This window comes from Phalangium opilio, unplaced genomic scaffold (assembly GCF_054372755.1).
Source record: "Phalangium opilio isolate 3A_F unplaced genomic scaffold, DU_Popi_V2 ptg000031l_1, whole genome shotgun sequence".
NCBI lineage: Eukaryota > Metazoa > Arthropoda > Arachnida > Opiliones > Phalangiidae > Phalangium > Phalangium opilio.
The window spans coordinates 8,375,468-8,400,387 of record NW_028324158.1 but is presented as its reverse complement, the minus strand read 5'-3'; the positions used below and the strand labels follow the sequence as shown (position 1 = coordinate 8,400,387).

The 24,920-nt window shown below is 35.9% G+C and overlaps 3 protein-coding genes across 10 annotated transcripts; 1 reads left to right on the top strand and 2 right to left on the bottom strand.

Moving 5' to 3' along the window:
• Window positions 1–826: 826 nt before the first annotated feature.
• Window positions 827–21,242, bottom strand: RhoGAP15B (RhoGAP_ARAP and RA_ARAPs domain-containing protein RhoGAP15B). 7 transcript variants are annotated; one of them, XM_089869948.1, is made up of 16 exons: window positions 21,063–21,242; window positions 11,894–12,025; window positions 11,716–11,787; window positions 4,869–6,148; window positions 4,339–4,400; window positions 3,688–3,761; window positions 3,297–3,619; window positions 2,909–3,229; window positions 2,690–2,824; window positions 2,512–2,617; window positions 2,124–2,445; window positions 1,798–2,049; window positions 1,608–1,727; window positions 1,462–1,544; window positions 1,328–1,387; window positions 827–1,222 (listed from the first exon to the last, which is right to left on the bottom strand). In XM_089869948.1, exons 2-16 carry the CDS (start codon window positions 12,022–12,024, stop codon window positions 1,081–1,083), a joined length of 3,483 nt encoding a protein of 1,160 aa, XP_089726074.1. In that variant the 5' UTR covers window position 12,025; window positions 21,063–21,242; the 3' UTR covers window positions 827–1,080. The 7 variants fall into 7 exon arrangements, with proteins under 7 accessions (XP_089726074.1, XP_089726075.1, XP_089726077.1 ...); XM_089869949.1 differs by lacking the exon at window positions 21,063–21,242 and adding an exon at window positions 13,792–14,236; XM_089869951.1 differs by lacking the exon at window positions 21,063–21,242 and adding an exon at window positions 13,902–14,236.
• Window positions 17,624–20,762, bottom strand: LOC149690418 (carboxypeptidase Q-like). The gene is made up of 4 exons (XM_089869954.1): window positions 19,440–20,762; window positions 18,604–18,853; window positions 18,372–18,475; window positions 17,624–18,306 (listed from the first exon to the last, which is right to left on the bottom strand). The coding sequence occupies exons 1-4, from the start codon at window positions 20,061–20,063 to the stop codon at window positions 17,737–17,739; spliced, it is 1,548 nt and encodes a 515-aa protein (XP_089726080.1). The 5' UTR covers window positions 20,064–20,762; the 3' UTR covers window positions 17,624–17,736.
• A 729-nt stretch (window positions 21,243–21,971) lies between the features above and the next one.
• On the top strand, window positions 21,972–24,801 carry LOC149690416 (alpha-tubulin N-acetyltransferase 1-like). 2 transcript variants are annotated; one of them, XM_089869945.1, is made up of 8 exons: window positions 21,972–22,472; window positions 22,533–22,581; window positions 22,658–22,743; window positions 22,811–22,988; window positions 23,049–23,211; window positions 23,291–23,390; window positions 23,469–23,515; window positions 24,105–24,801. In XM_089869945.1, the coding sequence occupies exons 1-8, from the start codon at window positions 22,210–22,212 to the stop codon at window positions 24,233–24,235; spliced, it is 1,017 nt and encodes a 338-aa protein (XP_089726071.1). In that variant the 5' UTR covers window positions 21,972–22,209; the 3' UTR covers window positions 24,236–24,801. The 2 variants fall into 2 exon arrangements, with proteins under 2 accessions (XP_089726071.1, XP_089726072.1); XM_089869946.1 differs by having other exon boundaries at window positions 22,272–22,472; window positions 22,547–22,581.
• Window positions 24,802–24,920: the final 119 nt, after the last annotated feature.

The window sequence follows — 24,920 nt, the reverse complement described above, 5'->3', positions numbered from 1 at the left end:
AATACTGTTTCCAACCGTTAGGGGGGATGAAACTCCAGCAAGAGATAGAAGGGTGTGACGTTTCAGGGTCGGAACTGTTAGCTCCCTATAGACCTTATGGGTGATATACGCATACTTATAACTTGGGACATAAAACTAGTGTAGAATGAAAGGAGAGGTTGTAGTTCAGGGTTCATACAAACCTGGAAAAATCAGGGATATAAATAGTTGACAAAAACCTCGGGGAAATTTAGAATTTTTAGTAAAATTCAGGGAACTTTGAGTCAAACAGGGGCCGAGTAATTAAGCGAAATTTTCATGAACATACCCCCTCCATAGGATTAACATTACACCCAACTTTGGAGGCTCATAACTATGGTTCTACTAGAGATACCCCCTCCGTAGGATTAACATTACACCCAACTTTGGAGGCTCATAACTATGGTTCTACTAGAGATACCCCCTCCGTAGGATTAACATTACACCCAACTTTGGAGGCTCATAACTATGGTTCTACTAGAGATACCCCCTCCGTAGGATTAACATTACACCCAACTTTGGAGGCTCATAACTATGGTTCTACTAGAGATACCCCCTCCATAGGATTAACATTACACCCAACTTTGGAGGCTCATAACTCTGGTTCTACTAGAGATATGGGGATGTCCTTTGCCCCCCCCCTCGTTAACATTTTCTCCATAGGATACCCCATATACGGGAAAAACCTGGAAAACTCAGGGAAATTAGTTTTCCAAAAGTTGTATGAACCCTGTAGTTGATGCAGAATCAACTGTGGCTTTGAAGAAGTTTGTTTAATTAGTAGTAAATATAAGAACACCACCATTAATTGCAAGATACTTGATTATTTAGTTTTATTGTATGAGGCTCATTACAAAGCTTCATTCACACATTTTAATTCTTCAAACAATGCTAAAAGCAATGCATACTTCTACAACAAAGTAATAATTTTCTTTAAAAAATTTTGGGTAAAATCTGAAGCGATTTAAACAATCGCAAGTATAAATTCATTTCATTAAATCGAGATTTCATTTTTATAAAAAAATTTTTTGGGGGAAAAAAACCATTTGAGTATCACAAAACTTATGATAAAAGATCAGGCATGATGACTACGGGTAATAATCCTTCAGGATGCTTTCCAACTAAGAATGCAGCAATCCATTTATAAAGCTCATCTTCTGATTGAAAGCACATTGTTGATCCAAAATATGGATTGCTTCGAGTTCTGAAAGAAAATTCATGTTTATTTTCAAGCATTTAAAACATCAATATGTTATTATGGTAGAAACACATCTATCATGCAAGTGAAAGTTCTATTAAAATTATTCACCTTTTCACTGGTGTTTCTTGAGAATTCTTTTCCGTCTTAGGAATGAAAGTAATGGCCCATCTGTTTCAAATTAATGAATTTAATAATTAGGAATATTGATTAGTGTAGACTTAAAGGATTTAATTCCGAATTACTTTGTGGGTGTTGATCGTTTTTTCTCTGAACCGATGTACCACACAATATCTTCTATATTCCATTCATTTATCTTGTGAGCATTCTATTTGGAAAAAAAATTACAATTAAGCATTCATTAACTTCAATTTGAATTCGCGCATATTACCTTGGAATTCTTATAACACTTCAATTTGGCACTCGTAAATTCAAAGGAATACTTTTTAAATGACTTATTAGATGAATCAGCGTATGATATTTCACCAAACGCGCTTAATGGTTGAATATTCTATTGAAAGAATGATGTAAAAACATTAACGTCACGTCAGGTTTAATTTCGTAAACTATTATAGACTCACCGATATCATTGGCAAAATGGCATCAAAAACGGAGTTATGCTTTATGCACAAGTAGTTTCCTTTAGATTCTTCAGAACCCCATAATGTCCATGATAGAGTGACGTCCAAGACTGATTCAGTGTGGTGTAATAATCGCTCCAACTCCCCATTACAAACCACTTCCATCAAGACAATCTTCGTTAATGGTTCACGCACATTTCCAAAACTTAACGCGTACTCGCAAACTTCACGTGCTGTTGAACTGGGTGTCAACTAAAGTAAACACCACACAGTGAGATAATTATTAATTAACTTTAAATTTAATTAAATTAAGTTTCTAAACTTACCTTAACGTTGATACAAGTTCCCCAATCTTTACTATAAATATAAATTCCCACTAGTAAATCACCAGCCGGTTTTTGGAAGGTTTTGGCTTCTTTCATCTTTTGCAAGGCCAATTGGATTTTTCGTTCTTTTTCAAGTTCGGCATCCTCGACGTTAAATAATTTCGTGTAATGTGTAATGAGATCAGAAATCGTGTCGGAAGCCCATGTTGTTTCATCGTAATTATGAAAATCCCCATTTAAAGATTTGTATAGTAAAGTTGGCCCAAAAACGGGGGCCAAATTGATAATTGGCATTAAATTAGTATCACTATTTTCTGCAATTCTGAAATTAAAAGATAAACATTTAGTGTTCGAAGATTTGGTTGATTTTCTTTTCTTTTAGACTTACATGCATAGATGACCAATTATTTTTCTAAGCGTCTGGTAGTTAACATCAGGTAGATGACTAAGTAGATGCTCTAAATGACTGATTCGATCGTCTTTGCTTTCTAACACTGCGAATAATGACGTATTGTTAAGATTAACGTGACTTTAAACTGTGCGTGGTCTTAAAGTTGACGACTTACAACTCGTTTCAACCCAAAGTTTGTACAGTTTGTCTGTTAGTAGACATTCGGGTAACGTTCTTAAATAACGTTTTAAAACAGAGGTAACATCATGGGCGCTGTACTCATCAGGGTTTAGATGAACTGCCCAAACATCTTTAAAATTAGTTAATTCATTAGTAATGCAACATTACCTTCTCTCTGCAATTGCACAACAGACAAAAACAAAGGGTCACTCACTCTCTGAAAACTTTTCTAGTAAGTGCTTGACTTTAGTGGATGAACCAGATAGTCTGTAAATACCCTGTAGTGTTGTACCATGAGTGCTGATAAATTTAATGCATTTATCAACCACGACTGGAACATTATCTAATGTTAGATAGTGGTCTTCCAAACGAGCATTAGAAGGCATGGCATATCCTAGCTTTACCGCGCTAAGTATATTATTAGTCAAAGCTCGAAAATCGCTTTGAAAATATAGAATCTGCTGGGGTAATTCCAAGTGAAACGATGGTCCCATTTCTTTGGCTCTTTCACATCGTAACCTAAATGATTCAGTTGCTAAAATGATAATGCGTGGAAACCGATTAGTTTTCGTTCATATACGTTTCTTGTTAAGGAAACTTACGATTTTCGGAAACATTTTGCAAGTTGATTCGTTTGAAAGTGTTTTCTTCAATAACCCATAATGATATCAATCTTTGGTGAACTATTACGTATCCTCTTTGCCAATTTCCGGCTACACCAATTTTAACAAATAAGAGAGCGGCCACTTGAACTCCCTTCAAAGGAAGTGTTCCGGCTCCTTCAACCGCAAATGGTGTCAAGTGGGACGCGAGGTTTTGTAACCAGTCACTTCGTTCTGATGGGACTTTGGTTCCAAGTAGCAAGTTTTTGCCGTCATCAAAGTATATTTTAAAATGCCAAAGTTCAGATACTGGACAGTCCAAACTGTGAAATTTGAGAATTATTGATTATTGTTGAGATATGAATGAGTTTAAAATTAAGGGAAATCGTACTTTGTTATGTTTGTCAATATGACACTAACTCCCATGATATTTTTGGTGAGATAAATAGTTTCTGGACTGTTGGTCTGAAATAGTATAGTTTTAATAAGTGTTGGAAGATACGCCATGTATCAAATAATTGAAATTAAGGTAAAATTAATGATCCGTTAGATTTGAAGTCCAATTTATCATTTTTGTGGGAACAAACTGATAATTTAATCAAAAATCACATTTAATATAGTAAGCCCATTTTAGGAAAGTAACGTTTAACAAATGAAGTTCTGACGAATTTTCTTCGATGTTCAAAAACATTATTATATCATCAATTAGAGATCATTAAATTTCCACGAATAAAAATTTAATTGTATACAATATATAGTAATACCTTGTACACTATATTATACCCAAGGAAGCATTTTAAAAATATCAACAATAATTAGCTGAGGAAATAATATCAACTATATAAATTTATCCTTCAATATTTTTGATAAATGTATGACTGTATTCCGTTTCATAATAAGATAAATTAGTTTAATGAGCACAAGTTCTATACTAAGCTAACACTTTCTCTAATCTAAAGGAATTGAAAGAGGATGCAATTTTTTTTTTCCAATTTCCAAGAGAGGAAGTCATTATTGAGATGATAAAGGGAATAACACTCACCGTAGTATCGCGATAGAAGTTCAAATATCCTTTGCTCAGCGTGACCCATTTCTTGGTAACATCTACCAAAAGATTATTAATAGATTAATAATAAATAACATACGATAAAGGGGTAAAAACTGGCACAGATAGATAGTGTCCAGCTGGAATATTTGATATGCTAGTAAATATTATGAGTAGCATAGTAAATTTTATTACTAAATCAACTTGATGCTAATATTCTCATCTTTCAAATGATTACTTCATGAAATGGACTTTTATTTGATTAAGGAACGGCTGGTTAACGTACTATTGCGCAATAGTATGGCAATAGACAAACTATGACACATGCAATATATTTCGCAGGATTTTCCTTAGTACAAGAAAGTAAATGGCCTTCTACCTAAGGTTACTGTATCTAGTTTTAAATGTCTATCCCTCATCTAAACCCCTATAAAGCGTCCAACAGAACTGCTTGTTTGACGTAGTCCCGTTGTCTCTCTAAGGGTAACTGACGGGTTAAGTAAAGCGTGAAAACGCTTGTCACTTACCCTTATTTGATCCAATCTGATAAACATATCCACTACATTTTATCGAAGAAGTCGTGACCTCGGTCGTCGCTGTTGTCTTCGTTTTAGGAGTTATCTTGTTACCCACAAAGGTGTAAGACCTTAACCATCCACCCGATTGTTCTTCACTCGTAGCGGGCTCAATTTCGTTAGACACTTTCATGGGAACAGTATAATTAATCCAAGTTGAATTGTCTTCACTAGTTGTTGGTAACAACAATTCGGGCGTTATTGTCTTTGATACATTAGTCGGGGTAGTTGATCGACTACGTCCGAAATTGTCCTGATGACTATTAGTTAATGGTACTTGAACATCCAAATTGGTTCTTTTTTCACTTGGTTCCTCATCCGTTGGTCCTAGGTCGTAAATATGTAATTCTTCTAAACGAGACTCCGTTACAACGGTCGTCACTGGAGTTGGCGTATTACAACTACTTCTTTGTATCGGTCTCGACGGTACATCGGGCGGTGAACCAAATATACTTTGAGCTACAGGCGGGGCAGCACGAGCTGGTATAACTGGAGGGTCCTCAACAATCGGAATTGGTATACTACGAGGTGGAATGCTAGGGGGACATTCAGTTTCAATTGGGGGTAACGGAGGTGGTGGGTAAGATGGTGGCAAAGATCCTGGCACGTCGTAAGTGTCATTAGGGTACGCTTCTTCCGAGCTATCGTCGGATAGCGTCGTACTGTTACTAGACGCGATGGATGTACCATACAACGGCGACTTAAAACTCATGGTCTGAAAAATATCCACAAAAGCGCGTTTGTTCGAACCAGGTGTCTCGTAATTACTTGTTATTTTAGCGTCACAAGCTTCGTAAACGTGTTCTAAAGTGGTTTTGTTCTGTTTACGGAAGACAAAGCTACCCGGGTTTTCAGAGTAACGCTCAGTTTTGGTTAAAGATGGGCTGTTTTTCTCTAAGAAACAAATTGAGTCCGTATCATTGTCACGCTTGATCTTGATGGATTGCGTCGATGTCTGACGTTGCGGTACTTGTTCGTTGACTTCCGAGGAATCGCTGCTGCACGTGCTGACCGAATGGCGTCGTTCATCCCCGCTACTGTCGCTCTGTCGACTACCGTAGTATAAAGGGTTGAGAAAACTCGCCGGAACTCTAGTGCTATCGCTGACTTGTTGGCAAGAAACGGCGTGGTGATAAAGGTCTTCTTCCGGTTTGATACTTCCAAAAATCACACCATCCGGTACTGAAGTTTTGGATTTTGATGGAAGTTCCGTTGGATTTGACATTCTACGGCTGTAATTAGAAGAAAAGAAATGGTTATTATTTATATTACGGTGTTAGTAAACCTAAGACACCATATTTCAATCGTGTTTTTTGTGGTTTCTGTTCAAGCATACCTTAGTCTTCTTAACATTTTGAAGCAAAATAATACAATATCTTCAAACAATTCTTGAAAAGCTTCTAAACTATAGTCCTATCATACGATAACTCTTGAACCTCTTCAAAATTTTCACTTCACTATTCAAATTTTCACAAGAAAATGAAGTGCTAAACACATTGAATTTCTGATAAGTTTTTAACTATACGATAATCTCAAAAACTGTTCGAGTTTATAACTTCACAGTTCGTCGACTTACTACGTACAAGTACTTATCAACTTAAGGCTTTGTTCTGGTAGTTTAAAAGACAAGATCTTATAAGGGATATTATTATGTCACTTTTCTAAGCCCCCAAGGAACATCTCGACTGTTCCCCATTGTAGTTCTTGTCGATGTTAGTTCTTGTCGATGTTTGCGACTTACAGACGCGCCTACCACCCAGTATACTAAAAACATCAAAACAACCGTGCTAAAACATGTGAATTTAATCGTGTAAAAACACGTGAATCGATACCGGGGATTTATAAAACCTTTACATAAGGTTGTTTTTCACGTAGGAATAACGTGTCACATGGCGTCAGCTTTTGCAACGACGCACTAAGTCTGTATAATCCCCGGTTTTTCATAACAGCTGTTAAATGTTTTTGGGTTTTAACGTCAATATGGAAAGACATTAAAATCTTTAATGTACTACTATTGCATAACTTAACAAAGGGATTATGGTTTTGGCGTCACTTTGACTATAATACTAGAAAGGTACTGTCATAGTACAATTAAAGTAATATCGTGAAACACGTCATAATGGATTAAGAATTACCCTACAACTGATTAAATTTTTGACATTTCTGTGTTCACGCTTGACTTCTACATCTTCACTATACTTTATATTTAACAATTTATAGCGTATGCGATTCGGTTTAGTAATCTTGCTATAATAAATGTTAATATGACGTTGGGAAGAACCATGTTACAATTACCCCGCTTTGTAGTACACTACTACTACTACTACTACTACACTTCTCTCGAAGAGAAGTATTATATACTTCTGGTAAGAGAAGGCCTGACAACACTGCACTGAAGTTGAAGCTGAGATAAAGGGGGAGGAATTTCTACATCCCCTTTAGTGTAATCGATCTATAATTTTCAATCATAAATATCATACAGTTGTATGGGTTCAGGTTACAATAATTTGTTTTATAAATTTTATGACTCTTTTGGAATGTTTTATTACGTATGGGGAAAGAGTATAAAGTCCAAATATCCCCGGACCGTAATTAAAATATCAAAAGCAGGAACTGAAGATAAGGCATTCTACAAATTACACCGTTACTGTAATTACAATCTTCGTTATCTGATATGGAATAATGCAATTAAGGAACTACTTATTAAAAAAACATTCACAAATCGAACTGGTGACCTATTAATTGATAATTAAATTAGTGACTCATCTAAATTCTAAACGTATGATAAAATGTCCGGGTCTTTTAAGATTCGTTACCTTGTATCGTCTTAAAGTTAATTTACCGGTAATATCGCTGGTAAATTACCATGGTTAAAATGACTAAATTACCGAATCGTTTCGCTGGTAAATTACCTTTTTAAAAATAACTGAATTACCGCATCGCATCGCTACCTCTTATAAATTAATTATACCATTTTTTTAAATTAATATTACTAAGTAATATCCGAAACTGTAGTCAAAGTTAGTCCCTACTTTATAAATCCAGAAATATAACTTATCTTTGGACAATAAAGAAATCAGAGAGTTTCATACGTAACGGGATATTTTCATGCCATATAAAAGAATACAGCTGTCAAACGTGAAATTCAACAAAAAAATTTGTTGTTGTTTATAACCGTCTATTTTTAACTTAAAATTTAGACCATCGATCCAAACATCCTCTTTCACTTAAAACAACACCAAAACTTTCGTATTAAAATAAAGAAAACTAGAACTTACATTTATTAAACAACACAAGAGACTTTCGTATTTTACTCAAAATGTTTTCAAAATTGAAATTAAAATAGAACTTACATTTATTAATATTATCCCATGCATATAAATCATTATCAGAAAACACCACGACTACATTTTTCCCCAACAACTGGTACGGTTGTAATAAACAAGTTATAGTTCTGACTTATAAAATTGACTTTTACCAAAATATCCCAGCTATGACTAAGTATTTGACAACTATCCTAAGCTATTCATGGATTACGCCGAATGTATATGCGTCGATAAAATGGTATGCCCTGTATGAGATCACACGTAAAATAGAATGGCAACCCGAACCCGCAGTCGGGCGTGTAACAATTTTTATCGTGACGTCACTGACACAAACCGGAAACCTTGAATGCTATAACCACGCGCACGTTAAAAACATCCAATGGTTTTCTCTCTTTTTTTATTGTTTCCTTGAAATTTTGAAATTATGGTAATCGTTTAAGTCTGATGGGAAGAAACGAATTTATTCGATACCCTCATGAATATTGCTTAGTTTTATCTGAAGTATAGAGAAGTGTATCACAAAGTGGGTTCTTCCTACCCAACATCAGAACATTTGGAGGGGCAAGGTTACTAAACCGAATCACACGCGATAAATAATTCCCTCATCATTACTCTATTAGCGCTTTTAAAACTATTTAACAAGGCGCATGCATGCACTTGCCGATTAAGTACCACGTCAAGACAATCAAGGTTTGTGGGTTGATTGACTGCCGAGGGTTTAATACCCCAAAACAGTTATAGAATTCACCCTAGCACGGTGCGATACCAAACCCCGCTACCATCTTTGGAGGCCCTTAAAAGTACCTGCACATATAGAGCTACCTCAGAAGCCCTAGTGTGACGTCACCCATACTATTTTGACATAGAACGAAAGCGGTACCAAACATGGTCGCCCACTGCCAAAACTAAGCCCGTGACGTTTTACCTAGGCACTGACGTCATATCTGTGATAGCTCTATTTCAAATTAAGTTTCATCTTTAAACCGTCCATAGCTTCATTATTCATGTTATAATATGAAGCATTCATGATCTATGGATGGTTTCTAAGGATTTTCGGCTTAAATGGTTCGGTTTCTCTCGAGTTGTTTTAGTCAAGTCGAAAAAGGGGGTAGTTAAAACCAACCAGGAGAGAGTTCTCAGATGGCTAGAAGGTTAAAACCACATAATGGCACCTCCCAGCCTTTGATTACATAAAGTTCTATGGGAAATTAACACGGAATGCCACTACTCTACACAAGGAAAGCATACACTAAAATAAAGGAATTTTCTTAAGACTCCGGAATTTATAAATTCAATTTCGATTAAATTACTTCTTCTCACGCGTTCTTGACTTTGAAATTGCAATTGTAATGTTTATGTAGGAACTACTTAAGCGTAGTCCCCCGTGGTGTTGGACACTAATCGAACTATTTTTATATGAAATAAGCCCCTGAAATCGAGAAAAGGTGGTGAAATATCCAGTTACTTTTTAAGCTGCATAACGTTCTATAGAGTAATGGTAGCCCTCTACCTTCGACTGTATTAAGCTTTAAGGGGAAATAACATGAGGTGCTATTAGTCTATAGAATGTTCTTTCCTCAAAATTCGTATACTTCTTTTTAGAGTTCAAGGAAGGTTGCTATTATTGTGCCTTTAGTAAACATGATAATCAATATTAATTATAGTTCAAATTTTCAAGGTGATTTGGGAAAAATTTTTAATCATAAATTTCTGGGAAAATTCTAAGGATGTACTGGTAAATACCCAGAACACAGTTACCATTCTTTTTAGTGAATAAAGGATTAAGTATTATTACCGTTAGGGAATTAAATGGTAACGCTACAAGGATAGAACTAGAAACTTATGCAAGTGACCAAATTAGTTATCTTGTCGGACTCAATTTACGTCACTAATTCGAATTAGTAAGATTTCATTTGTATACTCTAATGGCAGTCAATGCAAACTCAATTATAAAAGGAAAGGCTAGTGGGCTAGAAGCTGCTGTTACTATTTTTTAGAACTGTGATGTAATTTCCGTTTTAACTATTTTTAAATTTCCGGTTTAGTTTTTTAAAAAAAAATAACTCCGGATAAGGGAAGGCAGTTTTTTCTTTTGGAAAAAACACTTTTACACGTATGGGAATTGTAACACAAGGTACAGGGTGATACATTTTATATTTAAAAGTATAATTCTAAAATTTCAGAGTCAACTATTATTACACCATATTTGAAATTTCTTTCGTAGATAGAAATAGAAAGATAGATATAGATGGGTTTTTCCTACATTTTTTTCCCTGCATTTTTTATACAAACCGTGAGAATATCATGTATTCCTTAACTTGGGCCTTCGGGTTCCTTACGTATTAAGGAAATTCAATTTAAAACCGAATATTTGACAAACTTAAAAATAATTAAATTTCCTTCCGATAAAAAGTATTTTTAAACTTTATCAATGCGATAATAAAACAGAAAAATTTCTCGACCTTGTATTAATAAGAAAACTTATTAGCAGCTATAGATACCGTTTTAAATAGGAAACTATTTAAATATAGCCCGAGGTTAATTCAAAAGAATATATATTTTAAGTCTTATAGAAAACGAAAATTAAATCTGGTTTTTGAACTTGGGGTGTTACTTGGGCCAGGGTTCTCTTCTTTTAATATTTACTTAATTTGAATATCTAATTTAAAACTAGGGCAACACGGTATTGCCATTGTTTGAAGCAATTAAACCGTGCAAGTGGGATTTTTTTCTTAAAGAGAAAATGAAATGGCATTTTTTTTTATGTTGCAGGTCTACTGAAAATCGCCTCAAATCAGTAGGCCTAAATTACAGCCCAAACCAAGGAGCAATATTTAAGGATACCAAAGTTCAATCTTCATTATATAGCAGGAGTGTATTAAACCTTTGATTATAGCCATAAATATGGTAATTAAGAATTAAAGATTGCACAAGTACACGTGGTAGGATCTAAAATTCTCAAAATTACGTTTGATTACGAGTGAAACCGAAAATTGTCAGTGTTTTTCCTTCAGTATAACCTAATGATTTCTTACATGTTTCGTACCTATCCTGGAAAACCTGGATAGGGTCAGATATTTTAAAAATGGGGTGGGGGGTGGTCAGGATTTAGTTTGACATATCATATCATGCTTCTAGCAATACTAAACATGGGTCAAGTGTAATTGTGAAGTGGGCTCTAGTAAACACCTTAAAATAGTCAGGGATAACCTGGAGAAGAGGTGGATTTTCAATAAGCCATTTTAGTCCGAACGTTTTTTTTTTTCTAACTCTCATTCTAAACAAGTAATTAATACCTTGACAATATCTCAGTCTGATATAAACACATAATTGACGTATGCGATATTCTTAATTTTAAACGAATTAAAACGGCTACTAAAGGTTAATTATCCCTTTAATGGGGTCAACGCGCCACTTTTAAAACACGACGACCACCTGGCCAAACGACCGATTAGCTAATTTAATTCGCTTACCTTCGATACACAAAATCCTTATCGACGACGTCACGTTGAGATTCATTGGTAAAAGCATGGGGTATACCGAGTCTACATAAAAAATCGATTTAAGATAAAGTTAAATTAATATTTAATCACAAACAAAAACTAATAGCTAATTAATAATTTGTAAAGAATGGAAGAAGAAGCCACGCACCTGTTTTTCTTCAAACTTCGATGTAAAGAGCTGAAAGTTTGAGTTGAAAACAAAGAAACAGCTCTGTTGGGTTTTTTAGTGGTTGGTTTCGGGGGAACTCCAACAGGCCTTCCACTAGAGAACTTATCCATGCTGCAAAGAAGTATAAAATGCGGGAAAAAATGTAGTGTATAAATTGTAAACCTTGGACTGTTTTGAAATTTGAAGAGCGTATGCTGCTATGCTTTTGAACCCCGGCCGTTTTTGTTTAGATAAAAATTATCTGACTAAATAAAAAACCCCGCACCTAATTCGCCAAGCAAGGACTTTTAAATATTTATTTCGTTAATAAGATTTATGATTAATAGTTTGCTATTTTTGCTAAGTTTAGTTAGCTCAATTGCATTCTTGCAAACGAAGTATTGCAGTGTTTGAAGCTTTATTTCTTACGGATTTGTGGGCCTTTTACATTGCTAAAATTCGGTAGAACACTTTTCAAAGTCTATTTTAGTTACCATAAGTTCATAAGATATGTTCCTTCATAAGTTTGTCACTGGTTACAAGCTGGAGCTTGTCATGAAGTGAGGGAGGTAGGTCGTAGATTCGAGGTAAAGCGACGCCTGTTGAGGCGCTGTCAAAGACTAGTACAGACTAAATAGGAGAAGATGGACTGCAAAATTAACCACCGAGTGTAGTACTTCAATTCTCGCTTGTCGTTCTCGAACTAGCTCGAGCTGCAAGTCTCTAGCATTACGAAGTAGTATAGGTAGTGACATACTTATGGAAGGAACATATCTTATAAACTTTGGTTTTACCGATTTTATTTTAAGGTTTGTTTTATATTAAACTTTAGATAAAGCTCACCTGTTATTGGCTGGTTATGCCGCGAATGCGTTAAAATTTGACAAATTAAGACGCGATACAAAACTCTTACATTTTTTAAAGAGAACCATTTGATAAACCGCACGTTTGGGCGACTTGTTCTTACTGCCAGCAAGAGCCAAAAAAAATGCTTACAGGCTTTTGGAGTTCTTCTTCTACCACTATTTTGCCTCCCCCACTACAAACACAGCTTTAAAGAAACTCATTCTTCCCTATGAAGATAGAAGAGAATCTCCCCTACCCTATTGTTAAACAGTTTGGGAGATCCCTGAAACTCTAGGGTAAACTGTCAAGAAATTGGGGGAAATTAAAGAGACAATGAAATCCTTTAATCTTATATAGTTGAAATGTTTGGAAAAATAACTTCACAAACATTAACTAACTACTGGAAAATCTGAAACTTCAGCTATTAGCGTCCAATGCAATATATATACTAAAGAATGTACTTAAAACACCCTTAGAAAAACCGGTTTTTCTAATGTTAATGTAGATCCCTCCAAAGCTGAACTAACTATACATAGTTTTCACTTCAGACTAGGATTAATAACATTTACACCAGGAGGCCACGCAATTCGGTTTTGCACTTTATCCCCAAAGTACCCCGATCTCCATGTGTAAATGTTATTAATCCTCCTTGTCTAAACACTATGTACAATACCATAGAAAACAAAGGCTGTCATAACAAATACCTTCAAAGCCGGCAACGTAAGCAACGTCATAAGATTTATCAAAGCTGCATTATTAATTTTTTTCAAAACAATTAATACAATACAAAAAAAACTACATCCAAACAAAAAACCCTCCTTATACATTAAGAGCAGTATGAAGTCTTATCTAAGAGAGCAATCGCTCTCTCAGAATTCAACAATAATTTTTTAAATTAAATTATAATTGTTGGGTAGTGGCACCTTATGTCGTTTTTACTTAAACTTTAATATAACTAAAGGGAAGAACTGCCACTAGTAAATCTTTTAGCTTAATATTGTACAGATAAACTACCAAAAATAAAGAATAATCCAGTATTATTATCAACTTACATGTAACGAAAAAAACTCCACAAATTTCCACAATTTATTCAACACCGTTTCACAGTCCCTTTTAATGTTTGTCGATTGAGGGGGGCCAAATAGATGAATGAGGCACATACCTGGCCAGTTGTTGAACTAGGTCGGGGACCCGGAGGACTTAAGCTCCCTCCTCCAACAAACAGTAAGCACTTTTTAACAACACGACACTAAACCCGGTCGGTGATGGTCGCGTCTCCGAGGAAGGTACAAATGAAATGAACTGTGTCGAAATAATTCGGAGGAAAAGGATTGTTTCAACAGCAGCAGCAGCGAAACCTTCCTACTGTACAACCTCGCGGTTTGAGGACTAGCTAGACACGATACAATTATTGTTAATTTATTATAAAATACATCAGCGTGTTAAGAGTCGATCTCCGCGCACCCAGTGTCGTTGAGCTTTCTAAACCGTTTTAAAAGATGCGAGTGAGTTTAGCTGCGACGTAGAGAAAAGTTCTCTTTACTTTTGGCCTTATGCCATTGGACGTGTGTAATTTGGGTGGAGGTATAGACGAGTTAAATGTGTACACAAAGATATTTTCCTACCCCCGGGAAGGTTTAAGGGTTAGTAATTAAGAAGTGATGATAAGTTTTTAATAAAAAAAAATTAGGCCTAACTCAAGTTTAAAAACTTGTCGGGATAGAATCTTATTTTTTGTTTTTGTTTTTGTTATGTTTCACTTTTTAGTGAGTAAACTTATGTCTATACATAGTTTACAGGCTAGGAGCATTCATATCATTTACACAGGGAGGCCAAGCTTCAGGTGTTACACAAGGAGGTCTGACTCACTGGATGAGTCTAAATCCAGGTCTCCTTGTGTAATGGTATGAATCCTCCTAGTCTGTAAACAATGTATAAGTTGGACAAAATTAGCGTCGAAGAGTTTTTATTAGAGTTAAGTTTTGTTGCGAAACAAACCCTAGCTCCAAGACTGTAAACTGATTTTGTATTCACATATATTATTGTAATGTTACCCAGGCGTCTTTTGTGTACTTAATCAAATACCTAAGTTAATATTTGCGGTATTATTCATTCGTTAGATTGCAAAAATGGGTTATTTTCCTTACGTAAATTAGTATCACAATTTAATAATTTTCTTAAGCTATCACGTAGAAATATGTAATCTATCTATATCTATATAAATCAAAGTCCTGACTGACAGACTGACTCACAGCTCGAGCTAGTTCGATAGCGACACGAGAATTGACTATACTTGGTTTTGCAGTCCATCTAGGTCCTATTTAGCCTGTACTAAGCCCTTGACAGCAGCGCCTCACCAAGCGTATGTCGCTTTACCTCGAATCTATGACCTACCTCCCTCACTTCATGACAAGCTCCAGTTTCTAAGTTACCAGCGACAAACTTATGGAAGGAACATATCTTATGCATACACATGTCACATGATACCATTCGCGACGATTCTAATTTCGTAGATGACGTTTTTCCCCAAAAATATATGTAATTACCATGCACAATATATGGTAATAATTAGGCAAGTTTACCAAGAACTCCCTGTAAGCGTATACCCAGTTCTATTCCACGATAAAGCCTACGCAGTTAGAAGAAAAAAATTAAAAGAAACATTTAAAACTGAACTAATTACTTTTATCTTAAATTCTCTTCTTACTCTCCCTTCTAACTCTAAGTACTAACGATTCTATTTCAACATCGTGGGTCGTTTAAAACTCATCTTGATAATCTAACTAACAACTGTAATCTCTCAAAAATGAATCCCTTGAAAAAGAAAAAATAAAAAACTAAATAAAACAGAAAAACTCTTTGCAATGAAGTTGATGACTGTTGTTAAAAATTAATCACTATAACGTATGACGGAAATTAAAACTCTAACGACCCTGAACCCTAATATATTTATAAATATTGATATATTAATATTAAAATGTGCCTATTAATCAATCATTTTACTCTACTTTATATACAGGCAGGGATAGATTTAATTTTAGAAGTAGGAATGAAGAACAGAGTAATGTGGGCGCGCGTCAAAGTCCCGGACCCCCTTCCACGGGACGTAGGGGTATGAAAGAAGAGGCGGGTCATAGCGACAGAGGTAAAAGGAATTTCGTATTTTTCGCCGTCCCCGTCAGCAACGTCATCAAACCGTAGTTTAAGTGAGCCAATAAGATAATTTAAACTTTTCGTTACGTATTGAAGGGACGGGCTCTATACTGGGCTATAAGTTGGACTGAAGTAAAGGTTAACCGTTCTCCATTCCTACTTATAAAATTAAATCTATAACTGGTTTAAATTAACTTCTGGGAATATTTTCGTATTTTTTTTTTAAAAAAAACTTTTTTAGTAATCTACTTCCATATAAGAGTTTAGTAACCGATAACTAGAAACGCAACGCGTTTATATTTTTTCCAATAATTGATAATAAAATTGTTTATTATTAATATGTAAGCATCCCTGGATGGTAAATATTATGATTCGAGGAAGGGTTTGTTTCCTAATTTAGATTAAGTCAATCTAACCCGGAAACAAGATGAATGTATTACAAAGGTTTCCCCGCCTTTATTACCGCTTCCAATTGACATTGAACGCGTGTAGAGTGACGAGTTTTTGGATGTCACGAGACGCATCGAGGTACCGCTTTTGTCTTCCGCTTTTCGCAACTACCGCTCAAATTACTAAGCTAGTTTATATATAATTATATAGAAACCGTATATATATTTATAACATAAGCTTATAAGATATGTTTTCCACAAGTATGACACTTCCTGTACTTCGTAATGCTACCTAGAGATTTACAGCTCGAGATAACTAGTTCGAGAACGACGGAAGCGAGAATTGAAGGACTACACTCGGTGGTTAATTTTGCAGGACTTCCATCTAGTTCCTATTTTTAGTCTGTACTAAGCTTGCCTTTGACAGCGCCTCACCAGGCCTCCCTCGCTTTACCTCGAATCTATGACCTACCTCACTCACTTCATGACAAGCTCCAGTTTGTGACCAATGACAAGCTACAGTTTGTAACCAATGACAAGCTACAGTTTGTGACCAATGACAAGCTACAGTTTGTAACCAGTGGCAAACTTATGGAAGGAACATATCTTATGAACTTATGATGTTATAATCCCATCTAGTAGTTTTTATTCAACGACATAAAGGGGCGTTGAACTGAAGTATCTAGCGGATTAATAAATTTTGTGTAACTGATGTCCTTTTGCTGCCAGCACCCAACATTTTATGATAACTAATTGAGCAAGGGGCCCCTCATCTCTTGACTTTTAGAAACACTTTTAGCTCTCAAAAGGATCTTAATGCTAGTGTGGTTTTCAAATTATGAAAGAAAAGAAGAAAATTGTGTGGGTGAGCTGATGTTCATGGTTTTATGGAAAGAACACTAGGAAATTATAAATTGTAGAGAATAGGGTGAATGTTGTTGTGTTTCCTATGGTTTCCTATTTCGGAAGAAGTACTTGTCGTCGCCTTTAAATGGCCCCCTTTTCCTCCTTGATACGTTTAACCATAGCATAAGTTGATAAGATATGTTCCATAAGTTTGTCACTGGTTACTGAGACCTTGTCATGAAGTGAATGAGGTAGGTCATAGATTCGAGGTAAAGCGACGCCTGGTGAGGCGCTGTCAAAGCCGGGCTTAGTACAGACTAAATAGGAAGATGGACTGCAAAATTAACCACCGAGTATAGTCAATTCTCGCTTGTCGTTCTCGAACTAGCTCGAGCTGTAAGTCTCTAACATTCCGAAGCATAGGTGTGTCAGACTTATGGAATATATCATATAAACTTATGGTGTAGGCTGAAAGAATGTTTGCAACAAACAGATGTTGAGTATTTACTTCTTTTAAATATATAATACGTATACATAATTTTTAGGATTACAATGTTAATTAGTAGTAGAATTTGAAAAATAATTTCTTCGTAACTACAATTACATCTATTATCTTGGCAACATATCATTTAAGTCGGCAATGACAAAAGCAGTAGCCGCCCAGAAAGCAGTGCATAAGTCCAACGTGTGAGAATCTTCCACAGTCATGGTATCTCCGTTAGAATGGTGATAGTAGAAGTACTTCTCATTGTCATTGATCAAACTGGCACCAGGAACTCCAGCTTGCATCCATAAGGTCGTATCCGAACCTTCCTCCATGTATTGGATTTGAGAGGAGTTCATGAAAGCGAACTGGTCCACTAAGGTCTTCATGGTACATTTAGCCGCCTCGTTTTTACCAGAGAAAGTCAAACCTCTTGGCGTGAAGGTACCAATGTCAGATTCCATGACTATACTGAAGTTATCGTTCTGAGCGCGATGTCCCGTGAAATAGGCTTGGGCTCCCCATAGTCCTTCCTCTTCACCAGTCCATAGTACGGCTCTCATAGTTCTTTTGGGTCTTAAACCTAATCGGTTCAATATGGACAATGCCCTCCAGGAGATAAAAGCTCCAGCTCCGTCATCCATGGCACCTTGACCTACGTCCCAACTATCCAAGTGACCACTTACCAAGACAACCTATGTTGGTTTTCGTTATGGTAAAAGTTAGAATGTTAAGGCCTGTCGTGTTGAACGCAATTTACTTGTTCAGGGTGGGTTTTTCCATTGATCTCTCCAATGGTGTTACGGGACACAACAGGTGGTAAATTCTGGGCTTCCATCTTTATTTCGATGACGATTTCATCACCTATAGATTAAAAACGTCAGAGATGGATTTTTAACCATGATCTTCAATCTTGAACAACTTCCAGCGTCAACAATTATTTGACCTGTCATAACGTCGTCATTATCGTGAACGACATCGTGTTACAGTACCTCTTTGGTGCATTCTATGCAACATTTCCGCATCTTCCACTGTAATGCAAGCGACAGGTATTTGTGTGACATTATCAGCGTAATCTTGCCATCCTGTATGGGGGCTGTTGATACTATAGGGTGTGACAGATCTGACTAGAGCAGCAATGCCACCGAGTTTAGCTGATTCTTCAGCGGCGTAATCTCTGTATTCCACTGTAACTCCGTAACTTACGAAATCCTCATTGAATACCACAATCTTTCCAGGAACCTTTAAGAGAGTTCGGTGATGTTTAACCATAAATATATATGCTTCTAAATTAACCTTCGTTTGAGTATCACGAGCACAGGCGAAAGTACAATTACAAAGTGACAAAGCAGGGCCTTATAGGTAATCACAGAAGGGGATAATAGAAGAAGGATGACACTCTGTATCCTCTTAATACTTTAGTCGTTTAACATGATTCTACCCAGGCTCACTTCCCCTTTTGTTTGATCTCCTGCTCAACAAACTTCAGATCGACATCGAACCATGGGGTGAATTCTATATCTGTTTGGTACTAAATCCTCAACAATCAACCCACAAGCCTTGATTGTCTTGACGTGGGACAAAAACGCACAAGCGCATGCACCTTGGAAAATAGTTAAGCGCTAATAGAGAATAATGATGGGGAACTATTTATCGCGTACGTGATTCGGTTTAGTAACCTTACTCCAAATGTAAAATGATGTTGGGAATAATCATGTTACAATTACCCCGCTTTGTGAATGGTACACTTCTCTCGAATAAGAGAAGTAATATATCCTTCTGGTACTCATTACAAAGATTATTCGACGTAAAAACTTAATAAACTTACTTCTTTGGCCCTTTTCTTCAATTCATCGAAAGACTTGACGACAATGGCTTTTCCCCTAATACCATTTGGAGGCGTACCTATACTTCCGCCCAAACCCATCATAGCCAAATTTTGTTCTCTAGGTGATACCATTCTCGCTGATTCGTTACCCCTAACCCAATGGGGCACGATAGCGGGTTCGGTATGTACATTTTCCAAACCATACTGATTCATCAAATCAACTGCATAATCAATAGCATTCTCTAGGTTATAAGAACCAGCGATTCTGTTACCAAACTTGTCGATAAACTTAGCGAGTTCGTCGTAGGTTACGCCCTTTTCTGGTCCATTCACGGTGTAATCGAAGATTTTTTTAATTGTATCCGCGTACTTTGTGACTTCGGCGACAATTTTTGGGTCGCATTGGGGCTCATATTGATACGCCACAGATGCAGGACTGGGTGTAACGCTGGGTGACGCGTCAATTTTTATAAATTTAGGGGTTTGGTACGGTGTTGTAATGCCCACTAATACAAAGGACACCAAACAAATGGCCAAAAAAGAAAGTAAAGTCATAAGGGCCATCATGGGGTTAGTAGTTTTGTATTTAAACCAAACTGCAGTGTACGAAGAGCGCTTATACATAGACTTGTGACTATCAGCCTCAAATTTTCAGGTTGTTATCGAGACTATAGTACTATTTGCATGGAAACATCTGTTATCTCAATTTAAGAATTTATTTTCTCTGCCCAAGAATATTTAACAGTTTGCATTTTCCCGCCATTTAGAGGATAAAGTCAATATCCGCATAAGTTTATAAGATAGGTACCATAAGTATGACACCACTTCGTAATGCTTGAGATTTACTGAGAGCTAGTTCGAGAACGACAAGCGAGAATTGACTACACTCGGTGGTTAATTTTGCAGTCCATCTTCCAATTAAGTCTGTACTAAGCCTTTGACAGCGCCTTACGAGAATCTATTACGTTTCACAAATTCACCCACGTCACTTCATGACAAGCTCTCAGTAACCAGTGACGAACTTATAGAACATATCTTATGCTATCACTTCATGAGAGTATTAAGTAAATTCATGCTGTGTATATAAAGCTTTGGCTTTGTTAAATAGGTTCTTGGTGCGCAAGCGCATCAACCTTTTGGAAAAATTCAATAATCAGACACACGGTGAACTGATTAGATACTGAAAGGCTTTTATCTCAGACTACTGCATTTCAAAATAAATTTGGAATATTATATCTCTAAACAACCAGTGTTGAAGATGACTAGACGTGTTTGAAATAGGACAACTTAAATTTGCTTCTGGTTTTGATAATTTTAATGTAAAGCTTAAAATTTTACAGATATCTATGGAAAAATTTTATACGTTACACACACTAACACACACACACAAACAAAACAGACAAACATACATTGACGCGTACAACCACACGTAGATATAAGCAAGAAGTATATGTGTGGTTTAAATTGGCTTTCGCGTCCCCTCAAAATGAAAATCTTTGACCCCCATTTGTCCACCCCCTTTATATATATTATTCCACAAGACTATTTTGCCCATGTCCAAGAATATTCCTGGAAATTCATGGGTTTATCCATCAGATACCCATAAAAAATGCCTAAACTTACCAGTAAAAATCGTGTACTCCTCAATGGTCTTCTCAGTTATCAAATATTTATTGTCACTTTCACAGTAAATCCAAAAGGTTCTTCGAAGCTCACACCATTTAAAGCACCAAAATATAATGTCACCACTTGACCTTGAGCGTAAGAAACGCTCATTAACTCGATCGAGTAATACTAATCCCCCTTAATAGTGTTCTAATGTCTATGCTTCCACCACATAGATATATATACGGGTCTAGATACCCTACTGAATCGGGGGAAAATACGGAGATGACAGCTAGCAGTCGACGCGATTTTCCCGGGGGAAGATACCTAGTGCGCCATCTATCGCTGAATTTTGAAAGCTAAAAAATTGGATAAATAACTTTTGCCAGCGGGCGTGCTGATGCTTTGCAATTGTATTTGGTAGTTATAATGTTATTATTTGGTTTCGAGGTGGTAAACAAACTTTTAATCATACTTATAAAAAGATATTCCTTTCCAGAAGTTGATAAATTATGACAATGTGCGAAAGAACAACTGTTAACCATCTTTAATGCCTTATTTCACTAACATTTCATTAAAAACACTACTTCTTTTACGTAAAAACTATTTATTTCACTTAAGAACATAATTACACGTATAAAGGAGATCAAAAATACGTAAAGCTATTTGAAAAGTTAAGCCTAATTTGAATTTCCCGCTCTTTTCATATTCGAATTTTTCGTTTTTTTGTTTCTTGAAACTCTCAATAGATGGCGTTTGGATCTAATTCCCCCTCCGTAAAGCGTCGACTGCTAGTTCTCACCTCCGCATTTTTTAAAGGGCCTAACAGAGGGGAAGTGTATCTAGACCCGTATATATATATCTATGTTCCACCATTTTTACGCGCCATCTACAGCTAGTGTCATGAACTTTGACATGGGATTCGGAAACTCCGTTTTCCATAGCGGTGCCAGCTGTTAAGTTTGACTTTAATTAATTAGGTTTAGGACCGTATTAAATTAAAGTTAATTATGGCACCACTAACTATTTATATTCCTAAATTAAGATAACAAAGATATTTGAATAGGATAGAAACACCGGGACAACTGTCAAATACTCAGAACGGTTTGACAGTTGCAAAGGCTTAGGTATTGAAACCGCGAACTTTCATTTTTATGGCCTGCACATGGAATTCCCATTTAATATTAATACCATACTAAATGGCGGTACTGGTAATTCAATATTTGTCGTAACAAATACTCTAAATCCTGTTATTTTGGATGAAAATTTCCCTGTCAATGAACAAAACGATCCAAATTACCATAGTAAAGTATTAACCCTAACTGATACAACAAGTCCAAGACCATCTTGCACACGTAATCCAATAACACATAATGTATTTTCATCACCAAATGAGAATGGCATTGTTAAAAAGGAGCAAATTAAGTGGTATGTAAATATACTTGAATATTATTTTGTTATTTTGACAGTACACCTCAAATATTATAGTGATCTCTTATCAGAAGTTATTGATCAAATTGGTGAGGCTTCAGGCAGGGTGAGTTGCAAGGGATTGTGGGGTTTTTATTAGGTCCAAAATTATAAAATCTTGCCCTGCAATTAAAACTTATTAGGCACAATCCCTCAATTTACCTGTTACAACAACTCAAAAGTTGATCATATCAGATCATTTGCTATTTATTATGAAAGATGATGAAAGGTGAAATGGGACTTTAATTAGGTCTTGGGTTAATTATCAGGGTGTTTATAATTATAATTAATTACAGCTCTAACGGAAATGGTAGTGTGGTTGGCATACTTAAATCTGGTAGAAAAAAATTGTTTCTAGTTGATGAAAGGGGGAAACTACATGAAATAAACCCGGTTTGTGTATTGGACTTTTATGTCCATGAATCTCGGCAGAGAAAGGGTTATGGAAAACAACTCTTTGAGGCATTGCTCAAAGTAAAAATATGACAATCAATTCTGAAATATACATTTCATCATGACCTATGACCTTTTTAGGTTGAAAATATTTCACCTAACGATCTGGCTATTGACAGGCCATCTTCAAAGTTTCTGGGGTTTTTACGAAAACATTACAATATGGTGAAAACAATCCCCCAAGCAAACAAATTTGTTATATTTTCAGGGTTTTTTGATAATGTTGTCAATGGGTTGACACCAAGTAATTATATATAAATTTTAATTTTATTTATGTCAATGCCCATTAGGAGTTAATTAAGTATTATTGACAATTTTCTTAGCTCCGTCACCAGTACCCAATCAAAGGCATAGTTTTGCTGGAGTTGGTTGTAGCTCTAATGGTTATAATGGAAGGCCTCATTCTTTAGGGGGGATTGAAAGGTGATAAAGAAAAATGTGATCAGTTTCTACTCTACTTATGATCAAAGCTGACTAATTTTATATTTGCTTCTAATTAAGTTGTTTTGTCTGGAGGACCCCAAAAAGTGAGGAAAATGTATCAAGTGGTGGGTATAAATCTCATATTTTCTAGTATTTTTCCATAGGTGGCGCTAATCAGGGTATCTAGTGATGAGTGGGGCTAATCAGGGTATCTTCTAGTGATGGGTGGGGCTAATCAGGGTGTCTACTAGTGATAGGTGGGGCTAATCAGGTGTCTACTAGTGATGGGTGGAGCTAATCAGGGTGTCTACTAGTGATGGGTGGGGCTAATCAGGGTGTCTACTAGTGATGGGTGGGGCTAATCAGGGTATCTAGTGATGGGTGGGGCTAATCAGGGTATCTAGTGAGGGGTGGGGCTAATCAGGGTATCTAGTGATGGGTGGGGCTAATCAGGGTATCTACTAGTGATGGGTGGGTCTAATCAGGGTATCTACTAGTGATGGGTGGGGCTAATCAGGGTATCTAGTGGTGGGTGGGGCTAATCAGGGTGTCTAGTGATGGGTTTGGCTGATCAGGGTGTCTACTGAAAGGTGGTACTGAGCACCATTTTAAAAAGCGCCATCTATGATTAGAAACAATCCAAACACACATGGTCTTACTCCCAGTTTAAAATACTTAAATTGAAGTTTAACTCTTCTAAAAAATATTTATCAGAAACAGTTCCAACTCGAGATGTGAGAACTGGAAAGAGAATGTCTGTTGATGGCCAAAAACGCAATTCCTCATCATGGAATGTTTTTGGGGTACCGTCACCTGATTATACTCAAGGGCAACCTAAATCTTAGACTGCATTATATAAACATATATACATATACACACACCTTAGTTCTTAGGTCACAAGTTAAAGTTTACTTTAATTAACTTAAATCTAAACTTTTATGTAGTATTAAATGAAAGAACAAGTTTTACGTACCTTTACACTAATTTAGCATTTAAGTTATTAATTATACTGGTTAATATGATTTATTTTTGGCAATGATGTAAGCACGAGTGAATTTATTTTAAAGAGAGTATTTATGAGTTTGTAAGGCCTAGATGGCGCAAGTGAGTTGACTGTTCGAAAAAAGCAAACAAACTTTCAAGGGAATATGAAATTGCTGATGTTCCCTTTAAATTAAAATTAAATGGTTTATTATTTTTCTGGAGAGAAAATTATGAAAGAAAGTAAACCAATGATATTTCAAGAGTGAGGAAACCAAAGATAGTATATTGTTGCTTAAATTAATTAATTAAATTAATTGTTACAGTTATATAGCTAGTGTTTCATAGATCAAATTTAATTAACATATTTTTCGGGACACTTAACTTTACTTTTTGTAGCACAATGTATCAATTAAAAAGTTTAAAACAATGGTGTTCATTCATTTGTATTGTATTTTGTCTGAAATTCCTTGCATTATAAAGCTTCCAACATCGTTAAAGCTAAGGTTCATACAAACCTGGAAAACCTGGAGTTCTGATTGGTTCCTG

Coding starts and splice junctions, on each gene's coding strand:
- RhoGAP15B (XM_089869947.1), bottom strand. Junction 1,545..1,607: donor AGTGTTATAAGAATTCCAAG/GTAATATGCGCG, acceptor TTTTCCAAATAG/AATGCTCACAAGATAAATGA. Junction 1,223..1,327: donor CAAGAAACACCAGTGAAAAG/GTGAATAATTTT, acceptor ATTTTCTTTCAG/AACTCGAAGCAATCCATATT.
- LOC149690416 (XM_089869945.1), top strand. CDS start 22,210: ATGGAATTCCCATTTAATATTAATACCATACTAAATGGCGGTACTGGT. Junction 23,212..23,290: donor TGTCAATGGGTTGACACCAA/GTAATTATATAT, acceptor CAATTTTCTTAG/CTCCGTCACCAGTACCCAAT. Junction 23,516..24,104: donor TGAGGAAAATGTATCAAGTG/GTGGGTATAAAT, acceptor AATATTTATCAG/AAACAGTTCCAACTCGAGAT.
- LOC149690418 (XM_089869954.1), bottom strand. CDS start 20,063: ATGTATAAGCGCTCTTCGTACACTGCAGTTTGGTTTAAATACAAAACT. Junction 18,854..19,439: donor TGAAGAAAAGGGCCAAAGAA/GTAAGTTTATTA, acceptor ACTCTCTTAAAG/GTTCCTGGAAAGATTGTGGT. Junction 18,307..18,371: donor GAAAAACCCACCCTGAACAA/GTAAATTGCGTT, acceptor AAACCAACATAG/GTTGTCTTGGTAAGTGGTCA.